This window comes from Trichosurus vulpecula, chromosome 6 (assembly GCF_011100635.1).
Source record: "Trichosurus vulpecula isolate mTriVul1 chromosome 6, mTriVul1.pri, whole genome shotgun sequence".
NCBI lineage: Eukaryota > Metazoa > Chordata > Mammalia > Diprotodontia > Phalangeridae > Trichosurus > Trichosurus vulpecula.
In genome coordinates, this window is record NC_050578.1 from 271,656,291 (window position 1) to 271,681,968 (window position 25,678).

Genomic DNA, 25,678 nt, shown 5'->3' on the forward strand with positions numbered 1-25,678 from the left:
CTTTCTTTCCCTCCTCCCTCCCTTCCCCCCAAAGAGGGGACATGGCCCAAGCCCAGGACAGGGTTGAGCTGAGTTCGCAGAATCCATAAAAGATAGGATTTGGAGTTGGAAAGGACCTCAGAGATTAGCCAATCTAATGCTCTTGTTTCTTTAAACAAAAGAGAAACTGAGGCCCATGTCATGAGTCTAAAGTCAAGTTAATGGCAGGGTCCAGACTGGAACCTGGGACTGACTCCTGCTCACAGGCTCTTCTGGCTTGGAGAAGCAGCCCCAGCCACCACAGACCTCCCATCAAGTGCCAGGGCCCCAAGGCCAGGCGCTGGGCTTCGGGATGGCCCTCTTCAATGGCTCTGGGGAGGTGACAGTGAAGAGACAGACAGAAAGTCAGAGGGGGAGGGGGAGGACCCTTGACAATGGTTCCTGCTGCTGCCTCTGTTTCAAGGTGAGACCCTGGATCTCCTGTCTGTCCTGAGCTTCTCCCTGCCTGAGAAGGCATCAGATGAGGGTCAATGGCCAATAAGGGTGACAGCCCCACGCAGAGAGCCCAGCCCAGTCCCAGGAGGAAGTGTTAGCCATCTGCCAGCAGAATCCTGGGCAGAGGGCACCAAGCTGGGACCCCATTGGCCTGAGGGGCACACCCCTCCTCCCCTCTGGGCCTCAGTTTCCCCATCAGCAGAATGGGGGGAACAACAAAAACCTCTCTTCTGGCTCTCAATTCTGTAATTGAGTATCCCTGCCCCTTCCCTCCCCTGGTGATCTTGAACTGGCAGGGTCCTCCCCACTTCTCCCCACCCCCTTCATTCTGGGAAGCACCAGATAGCGGGAATTTCCACTATCCTATCAGGGATGCCATGTGCTCCTGTCCCAGGAGGCTTTGCATTTTAATAAGAATGACTCCCCTCCAAGGGCTCTTTAACCTGGGCCTGTGGACTCCACAGGGTCCACCTCCATGGAGTCAGCGTCCTTTGCTGTCCTTCGTGGCTCTGGAAGGGGACCCTGGACTTCAGCAGACCATTGGTTTGTGGTCCCACACAGCCAGTAGGTGGAGAGCCTGGATTCAAATTCAGCTCTCTGGCTTAGGTCTCTTTCAACTACATGAACCTGCCTCTCTCTAAGAGGCCATGCTTTACCCAAAGGAATGAATCCGTAATGATTCAATCTTAGGCTTGGCAGGGGAGACATTTGGGGGCAGTGGACCCTTCCTGACACCAAGGGGTAGCAGCCTGGTCTGATGATGGGGCTAGTCCTGGGGGAAGGGGTGCAGGGAGGGCAGGAGCAGAGAGATAACAATTGTCTTCCTCAGGGTCTCAGTAGAGGAAGAGAGACCTCCTGGGCTTTTCAGCCCTGAAAGAATAGGCCTATTAGTGTGCCCTCCCCCTCCCTCCACCCTATTCCCTTCTCCCTCCCCCAGAGAAGAATTGGTCAGCGCACAGCTGGGGCTTCCAGCAAAATCCGATTCTATATGTAAGAGAAGAAGGCTACTGGGCAGGCCCGGGGTAGACAAAACCTCATTGTGAGCCGGCCCTGCATGGGGAGAATGAGGCCCAGTGCGGCACCCCCTCCCCCACCCCAGCCCGGCCGGGCTAGGCATTGACCCTCCCCTGCCCACATCTGGACAGCCCTGGTCGGGGTCTGCCCACCCCGCACCCCCACCTCCACACAGACACGCACCCACCCGGTGTCCGGGGGTAGGAGCGGGTGAGGCCGGGTCGTCGGCCCCTGGGGAAACCATCCTCTCTCAGCTCTGACCCTTGCTGACTCTGTGACCTTGGACAAGTCACTCCAATTCAAGAACCTCAGTTTCCCCATCTGTAAATAGAACACGGGGATTAAGTCGGCAGGGCGTCTTCCAGCCAAGCCTTTCATTCCGTTGAGGGACGGAGCCTGAAAGACTTGTCCAGGGTCCAGAGGCAGGTCCCTCACCTCCGCCAGTCACCGACCACGCGTTAAGCCCCTTCTATGACCCGCGTCTCCCAAACCCTGAGATACAAAGCCCCAGATCCACCCGCTCCCCGAGTTAGAGACTCCAGGGCTCGGTCCGCTGGGCCTACTCATACTGCTGAGGAACGTGGGTTTGGTCAAGTTCCGAGCGTTCCGAAGACCCTGGACAAGACCAGCACCAGGAGACTGTCTCGGGCCTGTCCGCAAAGAACAGGAGCGGACAAAAGCACGCGTCCGGTCCAGCCTCCCCCCACCTCCACTTTACAGAAGAGGGAACTGAAGACAGTAAATGCGAGGGACTGCCCCACAGGGGTGCTGACCATCGCGAGCCTCGATGGATGGAGCGCTTTAAAGTTTGGGAAGCCCTCTGACCCCTCTAACAATGCTGCGAGGTAGAGACTTCGCTATCATCCCCGCTTTAGAGAGCAGAAAACTGAGACGAGGAAAGCGCTGAAGGACGTGTCCCAGGCAAGATTTGAACCCGGCATCCGGTACTGTGACTGCCCAGCGAAGCTGCCTCACCATAAAGCGCTGGATCTGGGTTCTAATTATGCCTCAGGCAATGGGCCTCAGTTGGGGAGAGGGAAATCCCGTAATAATTGATAAAGGGTCGTAGATCTAGGGCTGGTCTAGTCCAAATGATTTGGTTGCTGGACGGTCCGCCTCGGGACTCGCACCAGGGGCCCGCGGGGCCGGCAGCTCGGGGGGCTGCCCAGTGGGCAGCAGCGCGGGGCGTGGCCGCCAGGGGGCGGGCCCACGGGGCGGGGACGGACCCACGGAGGAGCAGCGGAGCCCGGGGGAGCGCGGAGAGCGCAGGGCGCAGCGGGGGGCGCAGGGCGCGCGGAGAGCGCAGTGGGGGGCGCAGGGAGCGCACAGGGCGCAGCGCAGCCCAGCGCAGCGGGGGGCGGCCGGGGCCGGAACCTGGACCCGCTGCTGCTGCCGCCGCACCGCCGCACCGCGCCGGGGATGTGGCCCCGCCGGGCCGGACTGTAGCGGCCGGAGCCGGGGCCCGGGCGGACATGGAGGTGGTGGACGAGACGGAGGCACTGCAGCGGTTTTTCGAAGGTGAGAGCGGCTGGGGCCGGACCTGGCCATGACCTTCCCCACCCCCCGGCGAACCCCTCAGTCCGGGGAGAGTGCCCGGGGGCTTCTGCACCTCCATCCCCCCCGTTCGGTCCCCTCCGCGTCTGCCCGGCCCCCTTTCCTCTGCCCCCGGGCCTGCCCACCCGTCCCACCCACCCCACCCGCGTCAGAATCAGGGCTGGGGGAGGGCACTGGGTGTTTTTCCCATTCTCCCAGCGGAGCCCCCCACCCCGCTTTTCTTGTTCCACACTGGGTAACCTTATCCTCAGACGTCCTCCCCCTGCCCTGGCCGGGGTCTGCCACACTGGCTCCCCAGCACCCCACTCACCAAATATTGGCCAACGTGCAAGGTCCCCCCCACCAAGAATCCAGCCCTAAAGAAGACCGAGCGTCCCTGGTCCCCATCCCACCCCAGCCCCCCGTGTCAACCCCGCCTCGGTTCCCGCCTCACTCCCTGTCCCTATGCCTCCATATTCCCCACGGCCCGAAGCCCAATACAGGACTGGGGTTCTGTATCCCCCGGGTTTCAGGCCATTGGCTCCCCTTGCTGGGGGCCAGGAGCGGGTGAACCCTCGGCTGCTAGGACGTGCCCCAATCCAGCGGGGTTCTTGCTGTCGGACCCTGCCCTGGGCTCTCACTGGCGGCTCTCGTCTCCCCAGACCCGTGGCTCCAAACACGCATCCTTCTGGTGCTTTCCTCTTGGGGAGCCCCCCACTCCCCACCTACTGGAGAGCCTGGGAGTCAGGACACCTGAGTTCAGTCCCAGTTTTCTCTGCCCCCTCTTAGGCAAGATGTAGGTGGGGGGTGGGTTTCCTTCTCATCTCCCAGTGAAATGGAGGAGTGGGCTTCTCTTCCCTGCAGCCCCCTGCTCCCAGTCTTCCCCCCAATCTTTGCCCAAACTAGAGTTCATCCTAACCTCAGTAGGTCATTTGCCTTTCTCTGTCCTCAGGGTCTATATACTGTATCCTCTGCATCTGAGGAGAGGGCCCAGACAGCTTGTCCCCTAGTGTGTATGGGGGGGGGGGGCGGGGTACAAGCTGAGTCTGAGACCCCACATCAAGGCAGCACCCAGAGCCCAAGAATCTAAAAGCTCCTGCCTCCCTGCTCCTGGAAGGAGGCCTTTGTAGGAGTGGGGTGGGGGCTCCCCAGCCCAGGGGAGAGAGGAAAAAAGCCAAGGAGCCAGCGGGGCTCTTCAGCTCTGCCTCCCCCAGCCCATCCTGGGACTCATTTTCCATGATGGTGTTAGGGATTCTGTGAGGTCCTGGCCCAAGAGGCTTTGCTGGCTCGCTCTAATTCCAGGGTGCCCAGGAGGGAGGGGGCACCAATTGTGGGCACAGCGTCATGACAGGGGATCATTGGGGAGCATTCCCTGAAGGAGGAGCCATCCCTCAGGCAGCAGGAGGGCCTCTGGCAGAGGGAGTGCTTCGTCCACTTGCTCCCCTCTGCACTGGAGGCTGGGCCCCTGTCCAGGACTAGGTTCCCTTCATGTTCTCACTTCTCCCCGCCTGGGGACAGGATGTCCCCTCACACAGGCCATCTGGGGGTGGAGGGAGGGAGAACTATACCTACCCGTTACCCTCTCTGCCAGCCTTCCAGCCAAAGTTGTGTTGGGGGTGGGGGTCCAATGGGATCCCCCTTATTTGAGGGGCCAGAGAGGTAGGGTGTGGTCACACATTCTGGGGAGAAGGCAGGCAAAGCCAGGAATTCACTCCCCCTCGTTCTTGAGGGTGACCAGGGAGTGGAAATGAGAGCCCTGTAGGTTCTTATTCTAGGGAAACCATGGAGGAATAGTGGGTCATTGTGGGCTTCTTATTTTGGGGGGCTCCTTGTTCTGGGGGACCAGAGAAGGAGAGGGGAAGTCCTGGAAGGGCAGAGCTGGGCTAGGACAGGGGCGGAGAAGGTCTCCCCTAAGAGGGTCTGTCTTTTGTATAGGAGAGCCCTTCTCCAGAAACCCAAACCTTCCGCCTTGGCAGCCTCAGGGTGGGGGTGGGGGGGCAGCCCATGCTGACGCCATGGCTTAGCCATGCAGCTCTCATCCTGGGAGATAAGAGGCTGCTGAAGAATGTTTGTGGGGAGAGGGGGCCCTGCCCACCCGCTCAGGGGGCTTTGGGCTAGAGTGTGAAGGGACAGAAACAGGGGGAGGGGCACAGACGGCCTGTGTGCTCATCCCTTTGTGTGTGGGGCTGAGGCTTTGGGGTGAGCATGCAGGGGGGTGTCTGCCTCCAGGAGCCAGTGTGTGGGATAGGAAATGAGCCTAACCCGGTGCCTGCTGCTGGTGTAAAGTCGTGTGTGTGAGTATGTGTACAAGTGTGCACATGTATAAGTGTGAGTGTGTGCGTGCACGTGTGTGTGCACAAGTGCGCGTGTGTGCTCCAGTGTTCTGGCCCTAGTCCAGGCTCCCTCTCGAGCCTCGGTTTCCCCATCTGTACAATGGAGCTGACCCTTGCCTTCCCCATCTTCTAGGCACTGCAGAAACATTAGTCTTCCTTATCACCAGAGAGTGGGAGAGATGTGTATGTGTTGGGGAGGAGGGGAATAAAGCGGCTTAGAATTTTCAAGCAGAAAAGATCATGGGATCACAGGCCTCAAGCCCAAGGGGCTGAGGAGGCCACCTAGTCCAGCCCTCGATTTGGAGGCCCAGAGAAAGAAAAGCCCTTGTCCAAGGTGACCCAAGCCAAGCCAGGATTCAAATACAGCACCCTTCACTCAGATCTGCTGTTGTGTTCTGGGACCCTCCTCTTCCTCCTCGAGGCAGGGTAGGAGAGACGGTGGAGATGGAGTCTGGGAGATGGAGAGGGAAAGGGCAGAGCCATAACTAGCAGTTATGGCGCGTGGGGAGAGTAGCACAGAATGTGCCCCACAGCCATCGTGGGGTGGGGGGCAACCTACCCTTGTGTTGCTGTTGTGGTTGTTCACTGGTTTTAGTCGTGTCTTTTCAGTCTCTTCTTGACCCCACTGGGGGTCTTCTTGGCAGAGATACTGGAGAGGTTTCCTTCTCCAGCTCATCTCACAGATGAGGAAACTGAGGCAGACAGTGACGTGACTTGCCCAGGGTCACGCAGCTAGGAAGTGACTGAGGCTGGGTTTGAACTCAGGTCCTACTGTATCCAGGGCTGGCACTCTAACCACTGCACCACCTAGCTGCCCTCCATTGTTTTTAGCCTCCTCTAGGTTTGGCGGCCTGAGACAAGACTCCGGTTCTACTGCGCTATTTCAGTCTCTGAGTCTCATGGCCAGTTTGGGCCATTGTGAGGCATGGCACATCCTGCATACAGTCAAGGGGAAGAGAGGAAATCTTTGTCCCCTCTTGCTCCATTCCATGGGGTCATTGCCTTAGGGAGGGAAGGGACCTCAGGTCAGGACTCAAACCAGTATCCTCCATCTCCATAGTGAGTGTTCTTTCCAGCCTCCCCACCTGGCAGGGGCTTCGGGATTGAGGGGGGAGCTAAGGAGCTTTGTGGCAGCCTCCAGGAGCCTGGCACTGCCCAGCCCCCCAGGCTCAGCCCCAGGTAATCCCCAGCCCCCTCAGTCTGGAGGACTGACCGTGGCAGAGGCCACAGAAGAGCTGGGCCGTGGGGCTGGTGGAAGGCAGACATCCCCAAGAAGGGACAGAATGCATTGGTTTCATGCAGGTAACCCCAGGTGCCTCAGGGAGGGCCTGCAGCTGCTTAATCAGTCTCTTGAGCAGGTGGTACCCAGGACCTGAGACACACCTTCAGGTCCTGGTAGGGCCAGGAAACCCCTCTGAGGGGGACTTCAGAATGGGAGAAGCTTAGAACTGGGTCAAGGGGGAGAATGATATCGGGGCCCTGGGTGTGGTGTGCTAGGAGGGAGATTGGAGGGGTGGGGAAGGGACAAGGGACTGGGGTGCGGGGGGTGGCGGGGCTCTCACCAGCCAGGGCTGAGAGTCAGAGCTTGGGGCCCAAGCCCCAAGGGGAGGGGGCAAAATCTGAGAGGAGACAGGAAATGCAGAAAGATAAAGGGAGAAGGAGGGGCTCCCTGGGGAGGAAGCTTCTCTGGGGTGCTGGGAGGAGCCCGAGGCTTCCCATCAGGACACTGGGGGTTCCCCTAAAACTCTTCCTCTGACTGTGAGGATGGATGTGAAGCTATAAAATGCGGGGACTGGTCCCAGTGATGGCCTCAGCCTTTTCTGTGAATGTCTGTCCTATGATGGGAAGCGCAGATGGTCTGGGGTGGGAGGAGAAGAACCCTGGAAGAGGTGGGGAGTGAAGGCTCGGGAAGACAAGGTCCTTGTTCCCCTTTGGAGGGGAAGACGAAGGCAGAGGACTTGGGGAGGAGGGGGTCGTGATCAGGAGGAATGGGGGAGGATGTCGAAGAGTCTTTGCCTGATGTAGGAGTGATTGGGAGTCTGGACATAGGGATCCAGATGGAGGCTGGCTTGGAGGAAGTTGGGGGATGAGGGGCAGAATGTCCTGGATAGGTAAGGTCAAGAGAGGGAGGGATGGAGGGAGGGAAGGACAGCCAGAGGCAGACGGCCTCAGAGGTCGTCTCAGGGAATGGGTCTCGGAGGGGGATTCTCCCACGGCTGGATTGGGGAAGTCCGGTGGTAGGTAGTGGATGGATCGGGAGTCAGGAGGCCGATGGTAATTAGGTGGGGTGAGTGACTCCCCCTCTCTGGTCCTCAGTTTCCCCATGAGTAGAATGAAAGGTTAGAGTGGCTGATGTCCCTTTCAACTCTGAATGGCTGGATGTTGCTTGCCCTCGTTAAGACTGGCCTAGGATGGTTCCTGAGGGGGCCGCCTCCCTCTCCCTACTTCATTGGTGGGTGTGGGTGTGTGTTGGGGGGAACAGCAGGAGCATAGCATGCTGGGTAACCATCTAGTGTTGCCCTCTGATTGGCTTTGCCTTGGACTTTGTGCTGGCTGATAAGAAACCTGAAGTAGAAATCATTTACCGGAATTATTAACCTGGGGCTCCCCATAGTCTGCCCAGCCCTGGCCAAGGCCTCTCCCTCCCCCAGGCAGCAGTCAGGGGGGCGTGGGGTGGGGGTGGGGAAAGCCCAGGATCCATGGGTCCTCTTTCTGAGTATCCCCTGGTCCTAGATTTAGAGCCAGGAGGGGACTCAGAGGCCATATGGTGCAACCCCCTCCTTTTACAGATAGAGAAACTGAGCCCCAAGTGCTGAAAGCAACTTGCCAGGGTCACATCTATATGCAGAGTAGGGTTCAAACTCAGGTCCTCTAGACTGAGCCCAGCCTTCTGGGGCTCCTCACCCAGCCTGTGCCTCAGTTTCTTCCATTAGACTGCTCCATGCCTCCCGTTTGGTCCCATGCCCTGAGCCAGCTGGAATAATTCACATCTCCACAGCCCTGGACGATCAATGACACAGTGAATTTGGAATCCGGAGGGGCCCTGGGTATTTACACTGTGACCTTGGGCAGGCCTCATCCGTCAGATTGGAAAGGTCCTGGAGACGTCCCTCGAAGACCTATTGTGAGCTGTTGTGAGATAACTGGACAGTTCATTCTGAGCCTTAGCGTGAAGCCCAGAACTTTGCTCATAGCCACCCTCTGGGGCTGGGAGACCAAGGTTACCATCCCCATTTCCCAGATAAGGAAACTGAGATGGTTGAAGGTTAGGTGACTTGTCCAGGGTCACACAGTTAGTACGTGTCAGAGCCGGTGTCTGGTTTTCCTCACTCGGAGCTCAGGGCTCTTTTCCCCTTCATAAAGGGAATGATTAGAGCCGGGGGGGGGGGGGGGGGGAGGGGCAGACGTTTGGCCTGGCTGGCCAAGTGCCCATTGCCCCGGTTTGGGGAGGCAGAAGGGGGATTGCACCCCCATTCTCCTCTGTGGCCTGGGCCTGATGGAGAGGTACTAGCTTCATGGAAAAAACTGAGGAGCAGAGTTCTGGGGGCTCCCCATCTCCACCCCCTTGTCCTTGGGGTGACTGGGTACCTTCAGCATCAGGACCAGAGGGATGGCCCCATCATTTCCCTGCTGGCTGTGTCCCCATGACCCACGGGCTTTCTCTACAATCCATCTAGCTTTGTCTTCTTCTTGCCCTGTTAAGGTAATCCCCACCCCCCATTCCCATTGGCCTTCTTTAGGGTTGGGGGAGGAGAACCTCGGCAAGGTTTGGGCAGGAACCCCCCAAGACCACAGGCCTGGGGCCTTGGCCCCACTCGGGGCTTGGTCCCTTGCGTTTTCTGACCTCCTCTCCCCCCAAGCTGCAGTGGGGAGCTGTGGGGAGCACTTGGGCTTGTAGTCCAGAGATGTAGCTTCATATCCTAGCTCCGTGAACCCCAGACCGTGGGTGTGACCTGGTGGGAAGTGTGGGACTAAAATCTCCAGCTGTGCCTCTTAATGCCAGCATGACCCTGGGCAAGCCTCAGTTTCCTTATCTGAAAAAAAATTGGGTTGGATGCATTGATCCCAGAAGTCTCTGCCAGCTCAAAATCAGTTTCCTTGTCTCTGAAATGGGTCCATAGCACTCCCTCACAGGGCAGTGTTGAGTAAAGCGCGGTATGAAATGTAGTTCACCATCGAATGGCGAGCTATGAACATTAATTACGTTAATAGTAAGAGCAGGGAGGACAGTGCTGGAGTCCGCGCTCTGTTGGGTGTTCTCCTCTCCTAGTGAATGGTCTTTTCAGCCTGGGAGGCTCTGATGTCACTAGCCTGGGTAGCCGAGGGTGAGGAGTGGGGGATGGGAGCTGGCCAAGATGGGGAGAGGCCTGAGGGCTGAACGTATGGAGGCCGATGGGAAGGCTGGGAATATTTAGCCTGAAGAGGAAACTTCAGGGGGACATGATGGCTGTCAGCAGGCATCAGAACCTGGCATTGAAAAGAGATCAGACGGGCTCTGTCAGGCCCCAGAGGGAAGGACGGGAGAATGGTTAGAGGTGACAAGGATGAGGGAGAGTGCTGAGTGGGGAAAAATGGTCCTGGGAGCATTGTGGAATGGGAATGTTGTAGAGGGCCTGAGCCTCCTCCTCCTCTTTCCTCCTCCTCTTCCTTCCTCCTCCTCCTCCTCCCTCCTCCCTCTTCCTTCTCTTTCTTCCTCCTTTTCTTTCTTCCTCTTTCCTCCTCCTCCCTCCTTCTCCTTCCTCCCTCTTTCTTCTCTTTCTTCTTCCTTTTCCTTCTTCCTCCTCCTTCTTCTTCCTCTTTCTCCATCCTCCTCTTCTTCCTCTTCCTTTCTCTTCCTCCTCCCCCCCTTCCTTTTCCTCTCCCTCTTCTTTTCCTTCCTCCTCCTTCCCCTTCTTCTTCCTCTTCCTTTTCCTTCCTCCTCCTTCTTCCTCCTTTTCCTTCCTCCTCCTTCTCCTTCTTCCTTCTTCTCCTTCCTCCTCCTTCTCTTTCCTCCTCCTCTTCCTTTCTCTTCCTCCTCCTCCTCTTCCTTTTCCTTTCCCTCCTCTTTTCCCTTCCTCCACCTCTTCTTCCTTTTCCTCTCCCTCCTCCTCCTTCCTCCTCCTCCTCTGCTTTTCCCTTCTTCCTCCCTCCTCCTCCTTCTCTCCTTTCTCCTCTCCTCTTTCCCTTCCTCCTTCTCCTCTTTCTTCCCCTCCCCACTCTGCCTTTGTTGTCATATTCTCGATAACAATAATTGCCAATATTCATGTAAGGCTTTAGGATTTGTGAAGTGCTTTTCCATGGGTTATCTCACTTGATCCTCACAGTAGGTAACACCTCCTTAGGAGGTAGGCGCTAATATAACCCCATTTAACAGACGAGGAAGCTGAGGCTGAGAAGATGAGGTCACACAGCTAGTGTCTGAGGGAGGGTTTGAACTTGGGTCTTGTGACTCCAAGTCAAGATATTCTATCATTAGGCCATGTAGCTGCCTATAGGCATTAGCTGGACTAGATGGCTTCTGAGGTCTCTTCCAGGCCTGCAGTTCCAGGAAGGAGAAGGGCCCTGGATGGGTCACCCCTGGACCCCGGCTCTGTTCTCTGCCAAGGTCAGTGACAATAGGACCATGGACAGCAGAAGTGGATCAGCCCTGGATTCTTAGAGCAAGCTTTGGGCCCGGAGGAACTTGGAGCACTCACCTTCCAGCCACTTCCCATCCAGGGCAGGAGGTTCCCTAGCTGCCCTTGGGCTCCCCGCTTCCATTATCCCATCATGCTCCTTGTGGTAAATAAAGTTCTTCCTTCTGTCTGCCCCCAGTTCTTAGGGTTTCTGGCATCCATTGTTCCAGCCTCAGGAGAGGGACTGGGGATCAGCTGATCTCCGCATCTGGTCCATGACCCTTTGTAGGGCTGAAGGTTGCTGGGGAGTCCCACTCAGACCCCTTTCTTGGGCTGAGTAAGCCCAATTCCTCTCTCTCTCTCTGTCCTCGGAGCCCCCACCAGCTTCACCAGCTCCGTAGTTGAGAGGGTTCTGGTGATGGGACAGAGCTCTGGATCCCCGAGTTCTCCAGACTCTGCCAGAGTGAAGAGAAGGCTAGAGAGACTTCCAGCATTTGGAGCATGCTCATAACACATCTGAAGCTGGTTGTATGTGTGGGCCTGGCTGCCTCACCATCCCTCTGTGGCTGGGCTGGCTGGGTATGGAAAGCACTGGCTTTGGAGTCGGGCGACCTGAGCTCAGATCCCACCTCTGATGCTCTTCGTGTGGCCCAGGAAGTCACTCCCCTCCCCGGGCCTCAGTTGTGCCGTCAGTAAAATGATGGGTTTGGACTTGGACGAACTGCCCTCTGAGGTCCCTGCCAGCTCCAGTCCTGTGATTCTGTGAGCAGATCTGGGGGCATTTTTCAGGGCAGTCAGGATGCCCTACAAAGATCTCTGCGTGCCCTTGTTCTGGAGTCAGGCAGCTGTGCAGCTAGTGGGTGGAGGCTGGATCTGGAGTCTGGAAGATCTGAGTTCAAATCCTTCCTCAGATTCTTACTGTGTGACCCTAGGCAAGTCCCCTAACCTCCATCTGCCTCAGTTTCCTTACTTGTAAAATGGGGGTTATAATAGCACTGTCCTCCCAAGCTGGTTGTAAGGACCAAATGCAGTAATATTTGTAAAGTGTTTGGCACATAGTAGGCATTCAATAAATGTTTCTTTCCTTCCTCTTCCTCCTTCCCTCCCTTTCTTCCTTCCAGCCCTCCGGATACTTTCCCTGACTTCTTTGGGTCTCTTGCCCCAGACAGAGGGAGGAGAACTGAGGTCATAAAGGATAAATCCCCTCCCTGTCTCCCTGCCAAGAGCTGGGGACTCACTGTAGGAGGCTAGCCTTCTGTTCTGTATTCAGGGGTCACAGATCAGCCAATCAGTCAACAAGCACTTCCCAGGCTCCTGCTCTATGCCAGGCAGTGCGCTAGACACCAGAGCTACAAAGAGAAACAGAGCCATCCCTGCCTTCCTGCAGCTGATATTCTGTAGAGGCAGAACATGTGTATGTATTTATGTGTATCTACCATATGTGTATAGAAGGGTGCATGTTTGTAATTGGAGAGCAGAGATGTCCTTGTAGCTGGAGGGGAGGGCTTCCTGTAGGAGGTGTTAAGCTCTGAAGGGGGCTGGTGGTTCCAAGAGCTGGCAGTAAGGAGGAAGAGCATGGGGCACAGCCTGGGCAAAGGCTTAGAGGGAGGAGACGAGTGTGGTATGTGTGTAAGGAACAAGCTGGTCTGGCCAGACTGAAAGGCAGGAAAGGCCAAAGCCTCTTGGTGATGATAGAAGTCACCCCTGACATTTTGGTAGCACTTCAAGGTTTGAAAAGCACCTTGTGCCCATTACCCCCTTGGGAGGTAGGGCTTAGAGGGAAGACCACCTGCTTGGGGGTGGATGTGGCACTCAGCTAGTAAGTGCCTGAGACGTTTCAGGCACTGAGTTTGGCCTCCTCTCCTGAAGGCTTGGCTGGCCCTCCTCTGTTGGCTCACCTGCCAAGGATTAGAGGAGGGCAGTTGTAAGCTGGGCTCTCTGAGGCCTAGCCTTCACCCCCAGACAGACGGTGAAGGGGGCAGGGCCCATCAAGGGCCATGAAGGAGCCCAAGGCCAGCTGGAGACCTGGCTGGAGGCCTGCCCTTTCTCCAAGGCTTGGACCGGATGAACTCTAAGGTCCTGTCCAGCTCTGGGTCAAATGATCACAGACTTAGAGCAGGACAGACAGATGAGAAAGCTGAGGCCCAGAGCTGTTGAGTGACTTGGCCAAGGACACACAGCTTCTGAGTACCTGAGATGGGACTTGAACCCAGTCCCCTGGGCTGAAGTCAGGAAGGATGAGGAAGGAGAGCCAGGGCTCTCTCCTCTGTACCACAGCATTGCACTAATTGCTCAGCCAGGGTTGGGGGTGTCGGGCTCCCACCAGTCAGACCCTATGCCGGTGGCTGTCCTGGGATGCTCAGCCACAGGAAACCAAAGCAGGAAAGCCTCAGAGGCTGCATCAGAGGGGCCTGTGTCTCATCCCCATCTCTTGCCTCACCTGGCAGACAAGGAGAGGGTCGGGTGTGTGGGTGTGCCCATGTGCACTCAGCCCAGGAAGGCTTCTCCAGGAGTGTCCGGATAGAGGAAGGGGAGGCCAGCGGTGTGGGGGAAGGTGTGCAGGGAGGAAGGGAGCCCCAGATATGGCGGAGGGGACCCCCAGCCTGAGGGGCAGTAAAGAAAGCAGCTGTTGATGAGTGGAAGTCGAGAGTCTCATATGGGAAAACCAAGAACGGTGATGAACAGGAAACATGATGCCGAGGAGAGGGCCCCTGCCCTGGCATGCCAGCGCGTGGGTTCAGATCCCCTGTGTCACCTGCTGCCTTGGGCACGTGACTTCACTTCTCCTTGCCTCACCTTCCTCATCTGTAAAATGGGGGGGTTGCCACTTGGCCTCTTGGGGCTCTTCCAGCTCCAAGCTGAGGGATGTGCTCTGTGGCCCCCCAGAAGGAACACTTGAGCTGTGTCACCTTGGGCAAGTCACTTGGTCTCTCAGGGCTCAGTTTTCTCATGTATAAAATGAAGAGGTCAGACTCAGTAGCCCTCGAGGTCCCGCCTAACTCTGGCTCATCCCAGCGTGGACTGGACCCCAGGCTCTCAAAGTATTAAATTTTGCTATAGAAGCTGAGAATAGGCCAGGTGATGGGGCACACGTGCACTGTTTGAGAACCAGGCTGGTCAAGCTCCGAGCAGCGTGTCGCCAGGTTGGCCATGAGGCCACAGAAGTTTTGGTTGCAGTAACTCATGGAGACTTTGAAAGGGAAGACGAGGCACCATCCTCACTAGTGGAGGGAGTGCCCGCTCTGGGGAAGTCTCAGGTTCTTAATGCATACCTTCTGGTGGCAGAGCCTCTCGTGATAGCGTTATGGAAAAGATGGATGGATGTGGCTCAGGTGGCCAGTTCTAAACATGGCAGCTCAGGGCCTTCTTGGCAGGCAGGCTCTAGAGTTCTGGGTTTGGTTCTGGGAGCTTTTTAGCCATCACTTGGATAAAGGCATAGATGAGATGCTGGTGAAAGTTGCAGATGTGCCAAGACTGGGAGGGGTTAAGTGATAACCTATTGATTGATAAAATCAGGATCCAAAAAGGTCACGATAGGTAAAAATATGGAGGTGAATTTAATGGGCATCAATGTAAAGTCTTGCACATGGGTCCAAACAATCAATTTCACAGATACATTAAGATAGAGGAGGTGTGGCTCAAGGGTACTCCATCTCTAACAGCTCTGTGGGCTTTAGAGGATTGTTTTCTGTTTGGCCTCAGGGGACAGAACCAGGAAGGGGGGAAGCTGCATAGGGGTGAGTTTAGACCTGATTTGGGGGAGATATTCCTAAGGAAAAGAACCGTACCAAAGTGGAATAGGCAGCCTCTGGTCTCACACTCTTTGGGAGTCACTGTATGTGACGCAGTGGTGGGAACTCCTTTCAGGCCTGGGGTGGGCTAGCTGGCTGTAGAGGACCCTGCCAACCCTCAAGTCTGTGATTCTGTGCCTGCTGGCTTGGAGCCACCAGTGGGATCCTGGACTAGGGGGTCAGGGGCTACAGAAGGAGGGGCCATATTCTCAATACTCTCTGCTCTGCTCTGACTGTCCAGAGTCTTGCATTCATTTCTGGGTGCCGCCTTTTAGGAAAGGACATCGATGAGCTAGAGTGTGTCCAGAGGCAGGCAGCCAGGATGATGAAGACCTCAGAGATGGGGGCTTTGGAGGATCAGTGGAAGGAGGAGAGAATGGGAAACCATTTGAAGGGCAGCCTGGCAGAAGAGGGTTGTCTCATGCTCTGCTTGGCCCCATGGGGCCACGATGGAAGCAGGGGCCGGACTGGGGGAGCAGAGTTTGATGGAGGCAAATTTATACTTCCCAATGAGTAGCATGAGGTGCTGGGCTCCACCTCACTGGGAGGATCATGGGGGCCATTGTAGAAAGGGATTCCTGGCCATGGACAGGTCGGACTCAATGCCTTCAGTGTGGCTGGTTCTCGGGCCCATGTGGACGGCTGTTCTAGATTGGTGTAGGGCCTGCTCAGGTTTCCCTGGCAGAGTCGTCAAGGACCTAGGTCCCCTGGAAGCCGTGTGGAGCAGTGACTAGAGCCCTGAGTGACCCTCACCACAGATGCTCACTCACTCTATGACCCTGGACAAGTCACCTGACATCTCTCCCAATACAATATAAAGAAGGGGAGGAGGATTTTCTGAGATAATAACGAGTCCGCCCTCTTTCCTGAGGTTTTACAGAGTGCCAGTGGAGAGTCACGTGTGTAGGAGACTGTCAACACTGTCCCCTTCCCTGTCCCTGGCCCTTCTCACATCCAGGGATTCTTTTCTTTACTTTACAGAAGAGGAGATTGCTTGCTTGTGAGCAATGTCAGCTTTTAATCTTGCCAGGGGAGGATAGGTGGTGTTCATGGCAGTCAACTCTGAGATTAGTCCTCCCCTTCCCCTTCCTGACATGTACAGAGCTCCATTTTAAAGAAGTGGAAACTGAGGCCCAAAGAGAAGCGACTTGTCCAAGGCCATAGGCTCAAAGATATAGAGCTGGAAGGGGCCTGAGAGGTCATCTAGCCCAAGTCTCTCATTTTATAGATGAAGGAAAGGAAATCTAAAGAAATCAAATGCCTTGTGCAAGTCAGAGAGTGTCAGGGCTAGGATTCGAACCTGGGTCTCCTGGTTCCTGGTCTAGTGTTCTCGTTAGAGCCCCGCTCCTGGAGGAGCCCTAGCCAAGGGCTCAGAGCTATCAGAAGGGAAGGAGGAGGTAGAAGCCAAAAGAAAGATAAGGAGTAGAGGTTTAAGCTGAGGGCAGACAGGAAGTATTGCCCTGGGCTTGGAGAGGAGGGATTCTGATAGAGAAGCATGAGCTGCCATTCTAAGCCTGCTCCTGACCTCCTGCTTTCGTGGGAATCCTAACTAACCCAGGCTTGTCCGCGCTCACAGAGCATACCGGCTCCTGTGGGCTGCTTGGGTCTGAGAACGGGGGCGATTTTCCCACCAGGCCCTGAGCTTAGTGAGGTTGGCACTGCCTTTGGCTTGGAGTAGGGGCTTGGGTAGATACATAAGGACCTGGGATTATGGACAGGGGGTCCCAGGTGGGAGCCCTGGGGAGGGAGGAGATGGTGGTTCCAGATGCAAGGCATGGTGCTGTGATTTAGATAAAGGAAGGGCCTTTAGAGAGCTAATCTGACCCTATGGATGAGGAAGCTGAGGCCCACAGAGGCCAAGAGATTGCCCAGAGCCACACAGATAGTGAGTAGCTAAGTTGAAATTCGAACCCAGGTCCTCCATCCACCTGGAAGTTCTGTGCTTTTTCCACCAGCACCATTATCTTAACTGTGTGGCTGTGGCCTGTGGCCACTGGACCAGGTGTGGAGGAGGCCACCTCGGGGCCTGGGGTCTGAGGCCTGAGGCCAGTCGTGTGTCCAACCCAGGCTCCCGGGTGTCAAACAAACAGGGCAATGTGTCCCTGGCCCCTGCCCCCGCTGTGGTGTTGCTGGTGACTTCCGCCATCTTTGGTGCATGAATTGACAAGTGACCCATTGACGGGGGCCGTGGAGGGGGGCACCCAGGCAGGGCACAAACCTCCCACTGTGCCCAGGCTCCCACCTTCCCTCCCCCTGCCCTATGGACAATGGGCTGGTCTGAGCCAACAGCCACAGCTGGTGGGGAGCAGGGGTGGGGGGGGCCGGAAAGGGGTGGGACAAGGAGGGGCCTGATGATGTTCCCCTCAAGGGCTGAGGGACAGGGTACCACCTGTGGCCCCGCCATCCCCTTCCCAGTCAGTCTTATCCCCCATTCATTAATGCCCTTATCCCAGTGACCCTCAGTGACCCCCCCCCAGCCCACGGACCCTCCGAGATCCTAGGACGTTGGGAGAGAGCCCTTGGAGGCCGGGCCTGGATTGCAGGGGGTCTGTGAACTGGGATCAGAAAAAAATGGGACCCCATTTCCACTGAGCCCTCACCCTTGAGTCACCTCAAAGGGCTCCCAGACAGCAGCCATAGGCTTCCCCGGATTGCCCCACAGGTCTGGAGCACTCAGTGGGCACACACACTCACCTATATACGCACTCACACACTCACACACATGCACAGTCACACACACAGAGACATATGTGCCCATATATACTCTCACACCTACGCACTCACACAGACACCCACACACATACATACTCACATATTACACATATGCACACACACACTCACACACATATACACACTCACACAGAGATATACGTGCACATGCACACCCTCACACATATGCACTCACACCTACACACTCACACAGACACCCACACACTCACACATACATACTCGTACATACACATATTCACTCACATGCACACACCATATACTCACTATACACACATATACACACACAAACACATGCTATACATACACAAACACGCACAATACACTCATACCCACACATACATACACAGACACACTCAGAATCCCTGTTCTGGCCCACCCCTCTGAGACTGGCCTGAGGTCACCCAAAAAGCAAGTAGCAGATTGTGGGGTTCAGACCCCACCTTGGTTCTCTCCAGGCCGCCCCACTGCCTCCTGGGTAACTGGGCTCATCCTTGGCCCCTGCCAGGAGTGCTTTGGGGTCTGTGGAGGGGGAGGGAGCCCTGGGTGGTCTGGAGGGAAAGGGGGGAGGGGAGGGTGGTCATATCTTCGCTCTCCAACAGGGAAGCTGGGGGAAGGGCAGAAGGGCCGACTGGTTATCGTTAGAGTCAGGTAATAATTCGAATAATTAATGAGGAATGCTTACAACATAGCTTAGCAGGGAGAGTGCGGCCCATGTCTGGGAGGGGGATGGGATTAACCCATGGAGGGAAAGGGGTGGACGCCGGTGGGGGTGGGGATGGGCTGAGGGCGACGACTGCCTGCCCCCTCTCCCTACCCCCAGACTCACAGACACACATGTTTCCTTTGGGACTCCCCTCCCTCTGCTCCCCCTGAGGCTTACTGCACTGGGTTTGTGGGGAGCTGGTAGAGTCAGGGGCCTTTGAAGGGCTTGTCTAGTGTGGACCCCTTCCCTCCCCAGGGAAGTCGAGGGCCCAGGCTGGGGCTCTCTGACTCCTCCCGGGAGGTGGGCCAGCCCCTCCTCTCCAGCAGCCCGGCCACCTCAGTGTTTGCTTAGAAATCTCAAGTGTGGATTCTTGGGGTCACAGAGCTGATGGGCCAGTGCTCAGGCAGTGGGGGGAGGGGCCGGAGGTCTGCGCTCTGGCTGTTGAAGCACCCCTTTGATGAGGCTCAGTCACTGCCCCCCCCCCGGCCCCGCCCCGCTGCCTCAGTGTCCTCCCCAAAGAAGGAGAGGGTTAGACCTTCCAGCTCTTAATCTGCGTTCCTATTGACCCCTTTCTTGGGGAGACTCTGGGTCAAGTCCATAAGTTAGGGCTCTGACCATTGTACCGCCCTCCCTAGCAGAGTGCCCGAGTCAGTTCGGCGGGGGCAGGGCGTATAGACATGGGCCTGGTGATGTCGGTACTGCCCAGGCCAGGCTTGAGTGTCCAGAACCACCCCCCCCCCCACGCTGGCTCCCCCTCCCTCACTGGGCCACTGGTCCTGGGGATCTGTGCCCCAGCCCTCCCCTCCCCACCCATCCAGCCTGGCCCGATAGCCACATCTGCTTCTCATTAGTTGGGGTATCCCAGGATGCCTCTCGCTGCGGCCACCCTCCCACCCCATCCCCCAGGAGGGAAGCAGGGAGGATTAGGGGTGATTAGAGCGAGCTTGGCCCAGAGAGGGAGGGGAGAGAGCAGGGAGCAGGCTGGTTATAAATAGAAATACCATCAACATATCAGCCTATCGCACAAGGTAAATTCTGCAGTTTAATCTCAAAAACCTGCAAATAAGCAGGGTGGGGAGGGCTGGAGCCATTAACCTCTTCAGGCCCAGGGTCTTGCTGGTATGGACAGTCCCCAGATTCACAGGGATATTAGCGGCCCGAAGAGCTGAGACTCGGGGCACCCAGATCTTGCTGTCCCCACCCAGGGGGCCCAAGGACAGAGCAAGCAAGACTCCATGGTCCAGTGGTTAGATGCCTGGAATTGGATCGAGAGGGAGGCTTCAGAACCACTGATCCGCCCCAGACCTCACAGTAACAGCCAAAGAAACTGAGGCCCAGAGAGAAAGGTCCCACAGCTAGAGGGGTGGGAAACCAGGGTCTTATCTTCAACTCCAATGTGTTCCCACTACTGTGCTGCCTACCTTCCTTATCCTAACCGTGTTGTTAATTAGCTTAGTTAATTAGAAGTCATTTCTACTCCCCAGGCCTCCACTCCCCCATCTGCAAAATGGGCAGGTTGGTGTAGCCAATGCCTAAAATCTATCTCTGATGCTGCTATCATGGGTCAAGAGGGGAGACTGTGGAATAAGGCAGGCCCTGCTGCTCAGGGCAGGCATCGGGACTGACTCTCCAGGGCAGCTGATGGGGGCAGGGGGCAGCCCTTCACACATCAGGATTCCCTGGGCAGGCGTCCAGGGGTGGAGGACCTTCGTTGCTCTGGCTGGAGGCCCTGTCTGTCAGCCCCCTGTCCTGGAACCTCAGTGGGTGTCCGGGCCCCCAGGCCTGCTCGCTTCCTAATCCCTGGCTAGGGAAGGACTGGGGAAGGAGGCGGGAGGGTCTCAGGACTGTCGCTGGCAGCTCGTGACTCTCCTTAATCAGCTAAGCTGGCCTGGAGGTGGCCCCCGGGAGCCTCGGAGGGCTCAGCTGGGGCCATGGGCATTCCACAGATGCCTTGCCTTTGGGCAGCTGGGGGTGGGGGCTTGGATGCAGGCTGGGTGGCAGGATCAGGCCCTGAGGATGGGCAGGAGGGCAGACAGATTGGGAAGACCCGCTGACATTACTGTAATGTTTGAGGATTACAAACTACTTCACACTCCATGGTTGAGCCTCCCGGTCATCCTTCTGAGGGCGTAGTTTCAGGACAGGGAAACTGAGGCATAGAGAGCTCCCCAGCTGGGAAGTATCCTAGCGATCATGTTACAGATGGGGAGACTGAGGTCTCTGGGGGGTGGCAGATGGCCTTCCCATTCTCCTGCCACATTCCCCTGCTGGCACCAAGTGCTGAGCTCTTTGTCCTCTTGGAGATGATGGGCTGGGGAGAATGATGAACAGAAGCCAGAACTGGGAGAGAGAGGAGAGGTGGAAGCTGGTGTGAGGGTGAGGAGTAAGGAGGGAGAGAGGCAGGGAGAGAGGGCTTAGCCAGGACAGGTGTCGATGCCTGGTGTTAAGAAGAGTGCCCAGTGCCATCCTGAAATAAGAGAGTGAAGAACTGGGACTGGGATCTCCCAGGTGGGGAAACACCCTTCACCAGTGCAGATCAGTACCTTCCCAGCTAGAACATCCAGGGTCACCCAGCTAGTGAGGGTCAGAGGTGGGGCTTGAACCCCTGACTTTCAGGCCAGCTCTCTATCACACAGCATTCTGTCTCTCTGAAGGGTGGGAAGGAAGATTTGAATCCAGGAGTGGCCATGAGAGCCGAGGTTGGGGGTGTCGGGCCAGGGTGAGTCTGCAAGCTGTGCGTGTGGGGGTGGGCAGCTGGGACCCTGCCCACCGGCCTCTCCCTTGACTACCCAGCCTGCCTGACGCACCATTGGCGTCAGAACTGTTATCACCTCAGCTTCTCTCCTGGGAAGGTGACCTCAGGGAGGGAGAGAGGCCAGCCCCTCCTTCCTTCCCTCCCCTGCCTGGCATCTCAGAACAGGGCTGGGAGGGCCCTGGGTTGGGCAGATATTTCTTCTGGGCAGGGCCTGATGAGTCTCCCCCTCAATGGGCAGGGGCAGGGAGAGCTTCTGGCACAATCCTGGACTGGGAAGGCTCAGACTGGGGCCCAGGACCAGGCTGATGGAACACCGGCCTCCAGGGCCCAGAGCGGGTCTAGGGCAAGGGAGCTCTGGTACACACCCCCATTTCACAGTTGAAGAAACTGAAGGGTCTGGGCTATATTGCACAAGCAGTGAGGGTCTGAGCCAGGGTCAAGCCCAGGCCTCTGGCTCTGTGCAGCCTGGTGGTGTAGAATAAAAGCTCAGGCACATAGTAGGTGCTCAGTAATGGCTCACTTGCTCACTCAGTGGATGGATGCATGGAGTGATGGATGGAATGGTTTGTCTGAGGGCAGTGGTGATGTAGGAAATGGGAGGATGAACTTGGGTCAGAAAACTGGGTTTGAATCTCCCCTTCAACACTTATTATCTGTGGTGAAGTCAGTCATTCAACAAGTGTTTATTAAGTGCCTACTCTGTGTAAGAGCCGAATAAAAAGAAAGCAAGAACAGCCCCTGCCTTCAGGGAAGGTCTCAGTCTAATGGGAGAATGACACTCCTAAGTCAGAACATACGACGAAAATACAGAGTAGATGAAAGATCCCCTTCAAGGAGATGGTACCAGCAGCTGAGGAGAGAGGGGAATAGGAAATGGTCCTGAAGGAGACGGTGCTTGGCTGGGGATTGATTCTAAGACGAGGAGATGGAGAGGGAGAACATTCCAGGCAGGGGGCACAGCCAGTGCAAAGACACCAAGGTGGGAGAGTATTATGTGAGAGGAATGAAATATGTAGGACTGTAATTTGGAAAGGTAGGAAGAGGCCAGGTCCTGGAGGTCACTGAATGTCAAACTAAGGACTTTATAGTTGATCCTGGGGGAATAGGGGGCCACTGGAGTTTATTTGGGGGGGAGGGAAGAGACATGATCAGACCTGCATTTCAGGAAAGTCCCTTTAGTGACTGAATGGACAGTGGATTGGAGGGGGAGAAACTGGAAGTGGGCCAGTCCCCAAGCAGCTGCTACAGTAGTATAGACATGAGGTGACGAGGGCATGCACCAGGGCAGGGGCCGTGGCAGAAGAGGCAAGGGGAGATATATACATGTGCAAGCCTAAGAGATGTTATAGGAAAAGAAATGACAAATTGGTAATTGGTTGGATGTGTGGGGTGATCAAGAGACAGGAATCAAGGGTGGTGGGGAGGTTGTCAACCTCTTAAGTCGCTCAGCTTTCCCGTCTGTAAAATGGGTGTAACGGTAGCCTACTACATGGCTGTTGTGAGGTTCAAACATTAAAGGGTTCTACAGATGTCAGGAGGGCTCCTCCTCCCCAGGGATGTGAGCAGAGGTTATACAAGCACCCTTTGGGCTTCTGTGAAAGGGTTTCCTTCTCAGACTCGTTGGCCCCGGGCTGGTCCATTCATCCCTGAGATTCTTCAGATGTGGAAAAGTAAGCCACAGACCTAGAGTTGACAGACCCTCCAAGGACCGGTTCAAGCCGTTCCACTTTTGAGCCGAGTGACCCTAAGCAAGTCGCCATCCCTCTCTGAACTCAGTTTCCTTTTCTGTAAAATGAGAATTTTACAGCATGCTTGTGAGGAAAGCAATAGGCCATCGAGCATTTATTAAGCACCTACTGTGACCTAGGAGCTACAAAGACAAAATCAGGCCTTGCCCGAAGGGAGCTTCCAGTCTCTTGGGGATGAAACACTACACTCAGGAATGGATACAAACGTATCTATGAAGTAAATACACAGTAACTTGGGGAGGGAGCGCTAGGTGGTCGGGGGAGGAAGGGCATTTGAGCTGAACTTTGAAGGAAAGTAGGGATTCTGAGAGGAGGGGGAACACCCCATTCAAGGGGAGCTCCTGGTGCCAACATGGAAGGGGGAGATGGGAGCGCCGTGTTGGCTGGGCCAGAGACTATGTGAAAAGGAATGATGAGTCAGAAGACCCGGGGGGATTGGGGGAGCTCTCAAGGCCAAACAGAATCATTTTTACTGGATCTTGGAGATATTGGGGAGCCCCTGGAGTTTATTTGGCAGAGGGATCACACAGTCAGGTCTACACACTGAAAAAATCACTCTGGCAGCCGAGAGGAAGAAGGGTGGAAGTGTGGAGAGACGGAGGCAGGGAGGCCGGGTAGAAAACGGAGCAGCTCACGACAGGCTGAGGTAGAGTGACCCCTGTGTGAGGAGGGGCTAGGTGAGAGATGTAGACGAGATTCAGTGCGGTGCCTGGCGCACAGTAAGCGCCTAATTAATGCTTGTTGACGATATCTGGTGCCTGGTTAGATTGTGGATCAAGTGAGAATGAAGAGGAGGGGATGACCCCGAGACTGTGGCTCCGAGTCATGGGAATCACGGCAGTGCCTTGGATGATGAGAGAGGAAGGGAATGCCTCTTGTTTGGGCTGCATCCGGTTGGAGATGCCTGCGGGACGTCCAGATGGAAACGTCCAGTAGGCAGTGGGGGGTGGAGGGCTGGATACATGGACCTGGGTGAGGAGGGGTCATGGTGGGAAATGAAAGTGATGTAAAATCAAAAGACAGCAATAGAAATATGTAAAAGAAGAGAGGAGATAGTACACAGCAGAAAGGTACTGCTAGGAGCCCAGTGAGGCTTCTGGGAGCAGCTGGGAAGGCGTCTGGGAGGTGAGGTGGCTGTATCAGCTAAAGGACCTGATCCATTTATTCATAGAATTTGAGGGCTGGGAGAGGTCTCAGCAGTCTCTAGCACACAGCCCACCCCCCGCATCCCCAGCCCACATCCACAAAGAATCCCCACCATAATGCACCCACAAGTGGTCCTCCAGCCTCTGCTGCCAGACCTCCAGGGAGTGGGAGCCTACCCCATCTACAAGCGTGGGTCATTCTACAGATGCTGATTAAGCACTGACTGTGCGCTCCAGGCTTGGGGGTCAGATGGGGTTGGGGGGGACACAGGAACCCCTGTTCCCCAGGCTCGAAGGTCTGAAGGTAGAGAATCGGCTTCCTGGGTCCTTGGCAGCTGGAGGAAGTGTGTGGGGAGGTGACTCTGTCCAGATGTGTTCCTGGGCTAACCTCCCTCCTTTATTATGTCTCCTTCCCCCAGGCCACGACATCAATGGGGCCCTTGAGCCTTCTAACATAGACACAAGCATCCTGGAGGAATATATCAGCAAAGAGGACTCTTCAGACATGTAAGTCTGTCCTGCCTACCCCCCTCTCCCTCCCTGCAGGGGCTCCTATGGCCAATCTCCCGGGGACCGGGGCCGGAGAGGAGACTGTCCGCTGCCTGATGGTCCGGGGTTGGAGGTCCCTGGAAATCTGCCCAACTCAGCCTCAATTTGCTCATTAGTAAAGCGAGATTAAAGCATTCTTCATGAGAGTGTCAGGAGGAAGGTGCCTATGAGCCCTAAAAGGCTGGAGAGACGGGATCTGTGAATTCCTGAGAAGGGGGCCGGTCTGATCCAAGCAGCTTTGATAGAGTGCCTACTATGGGCCAGACTGTGGGACCCCGAGACAAGAGGAAAAGTCCCTGGCCTGGAGAAGCTTACATTCCTCTGGAGAATGGGAATGCAAAATGTACACAAAGTTCATTCATCATAATTTGGGAGGGGAGCTTGAAGGGGTGAAAGGAGTGAGTGGGGGCTGAGGAAAAGCCTTCCTCCTGTAGCAGCTGAGCCTTAAGGAAGCTAGAGATTCCGAGAGGCAGAGGGGGAAAAGGAGGGCATTCCGGGCTGTGCAAAGGCGTGGAGGTGGGAAATGGGATATTATATATGGAGACCGTCATTTGGTAATTACCCACTGCCTGCAAAGGCCAAGAACAAGCCTCTCTCAGCCTCAGTTTCCTCATCTGTCAAATTCAGGTCCCAACAGTAGCTGCCCCACGGGCAGGTCAGATAAGATCCTCCGTATGTGAGATGCTTTGCAGACCTGTGTGTGTGTTTGCGGTGCTATATAAATATTAACTGTTCGTATTATTGCTAGAAGATAGATAGTTCCCAGGTGATGAGTCGTTATTAATAATTATGATTATCATTAGTCTTATTAAACGAAGTCAGAAGACAGAGATGAAGTAGCATTTTAACACAGTGAGCCACACACGGCAAACATTTAATAAATGTTTGTTGACTGACTGATGAAACAGTCACTAACCTCAAGGGGCTTACGTTACTTGGAGGGCAGGAAGGGATATTGTATATACCCAGATAAAGAAATAGGAAGCGATTGGAGGATTGGAGAAAATCAGGGCAGGCTTCCTTGGAGAGGTGGCACCTGGGTGGAGCCTCTAGGAGAGACTGGGGGCACCATGGTGCGCAGAGCACCAGGCTGAGAGTCAGGAACCTGGCACCTTCCTGAGACACTTACCAGCCGGGTGACCCTGGGCAAGACACTTAACCCTGCTTGCCTCAGTTTCCTCATCTGTAAAATGAACTGGAGAAGGACATGGCAAACTGCTAGTGTATCTTTGCCAGGGACACCCTGAATGGGGTCCCGGAGAGTCCGATATGACTGAAATGAGGCAGAGGGGAGGAGGGAGGACCTGCC

The 25,678-nt window shown here is 55.9% G+C and overlaps 1 protein-coding gene across 2 annotated transcripts in view; it reads left to right on the forward strand.

Moving 5' to 3' along the window:
• The first annotated feature begins 2,884 nt into the window (after positions 1-2,884).
• MYRF (myelin regulatory factor) overlaps positions 2,885-25,678 on the forward strand; it is a 50,193-nt gene continuing 27,399 nt past the window's right edge. For both annotated transcript variants that reach the window (XM_036762301.1, XM_036762302.1), the window contains exons 1-2: positions 2,885-3,006; positions 24,240-24,327. In XM_036762301.1, the coding sequence (XP_036618196.1) occupies positions 2,961-3,006; positions 24,240-24,327 (134 nt within the window). In that variant the 5' untranslated portion in view covers positions 2,885-2,960. The remainder of the gene's footprint in view (positions 3,007-24,239; positions 24,328-25,678) is intronic.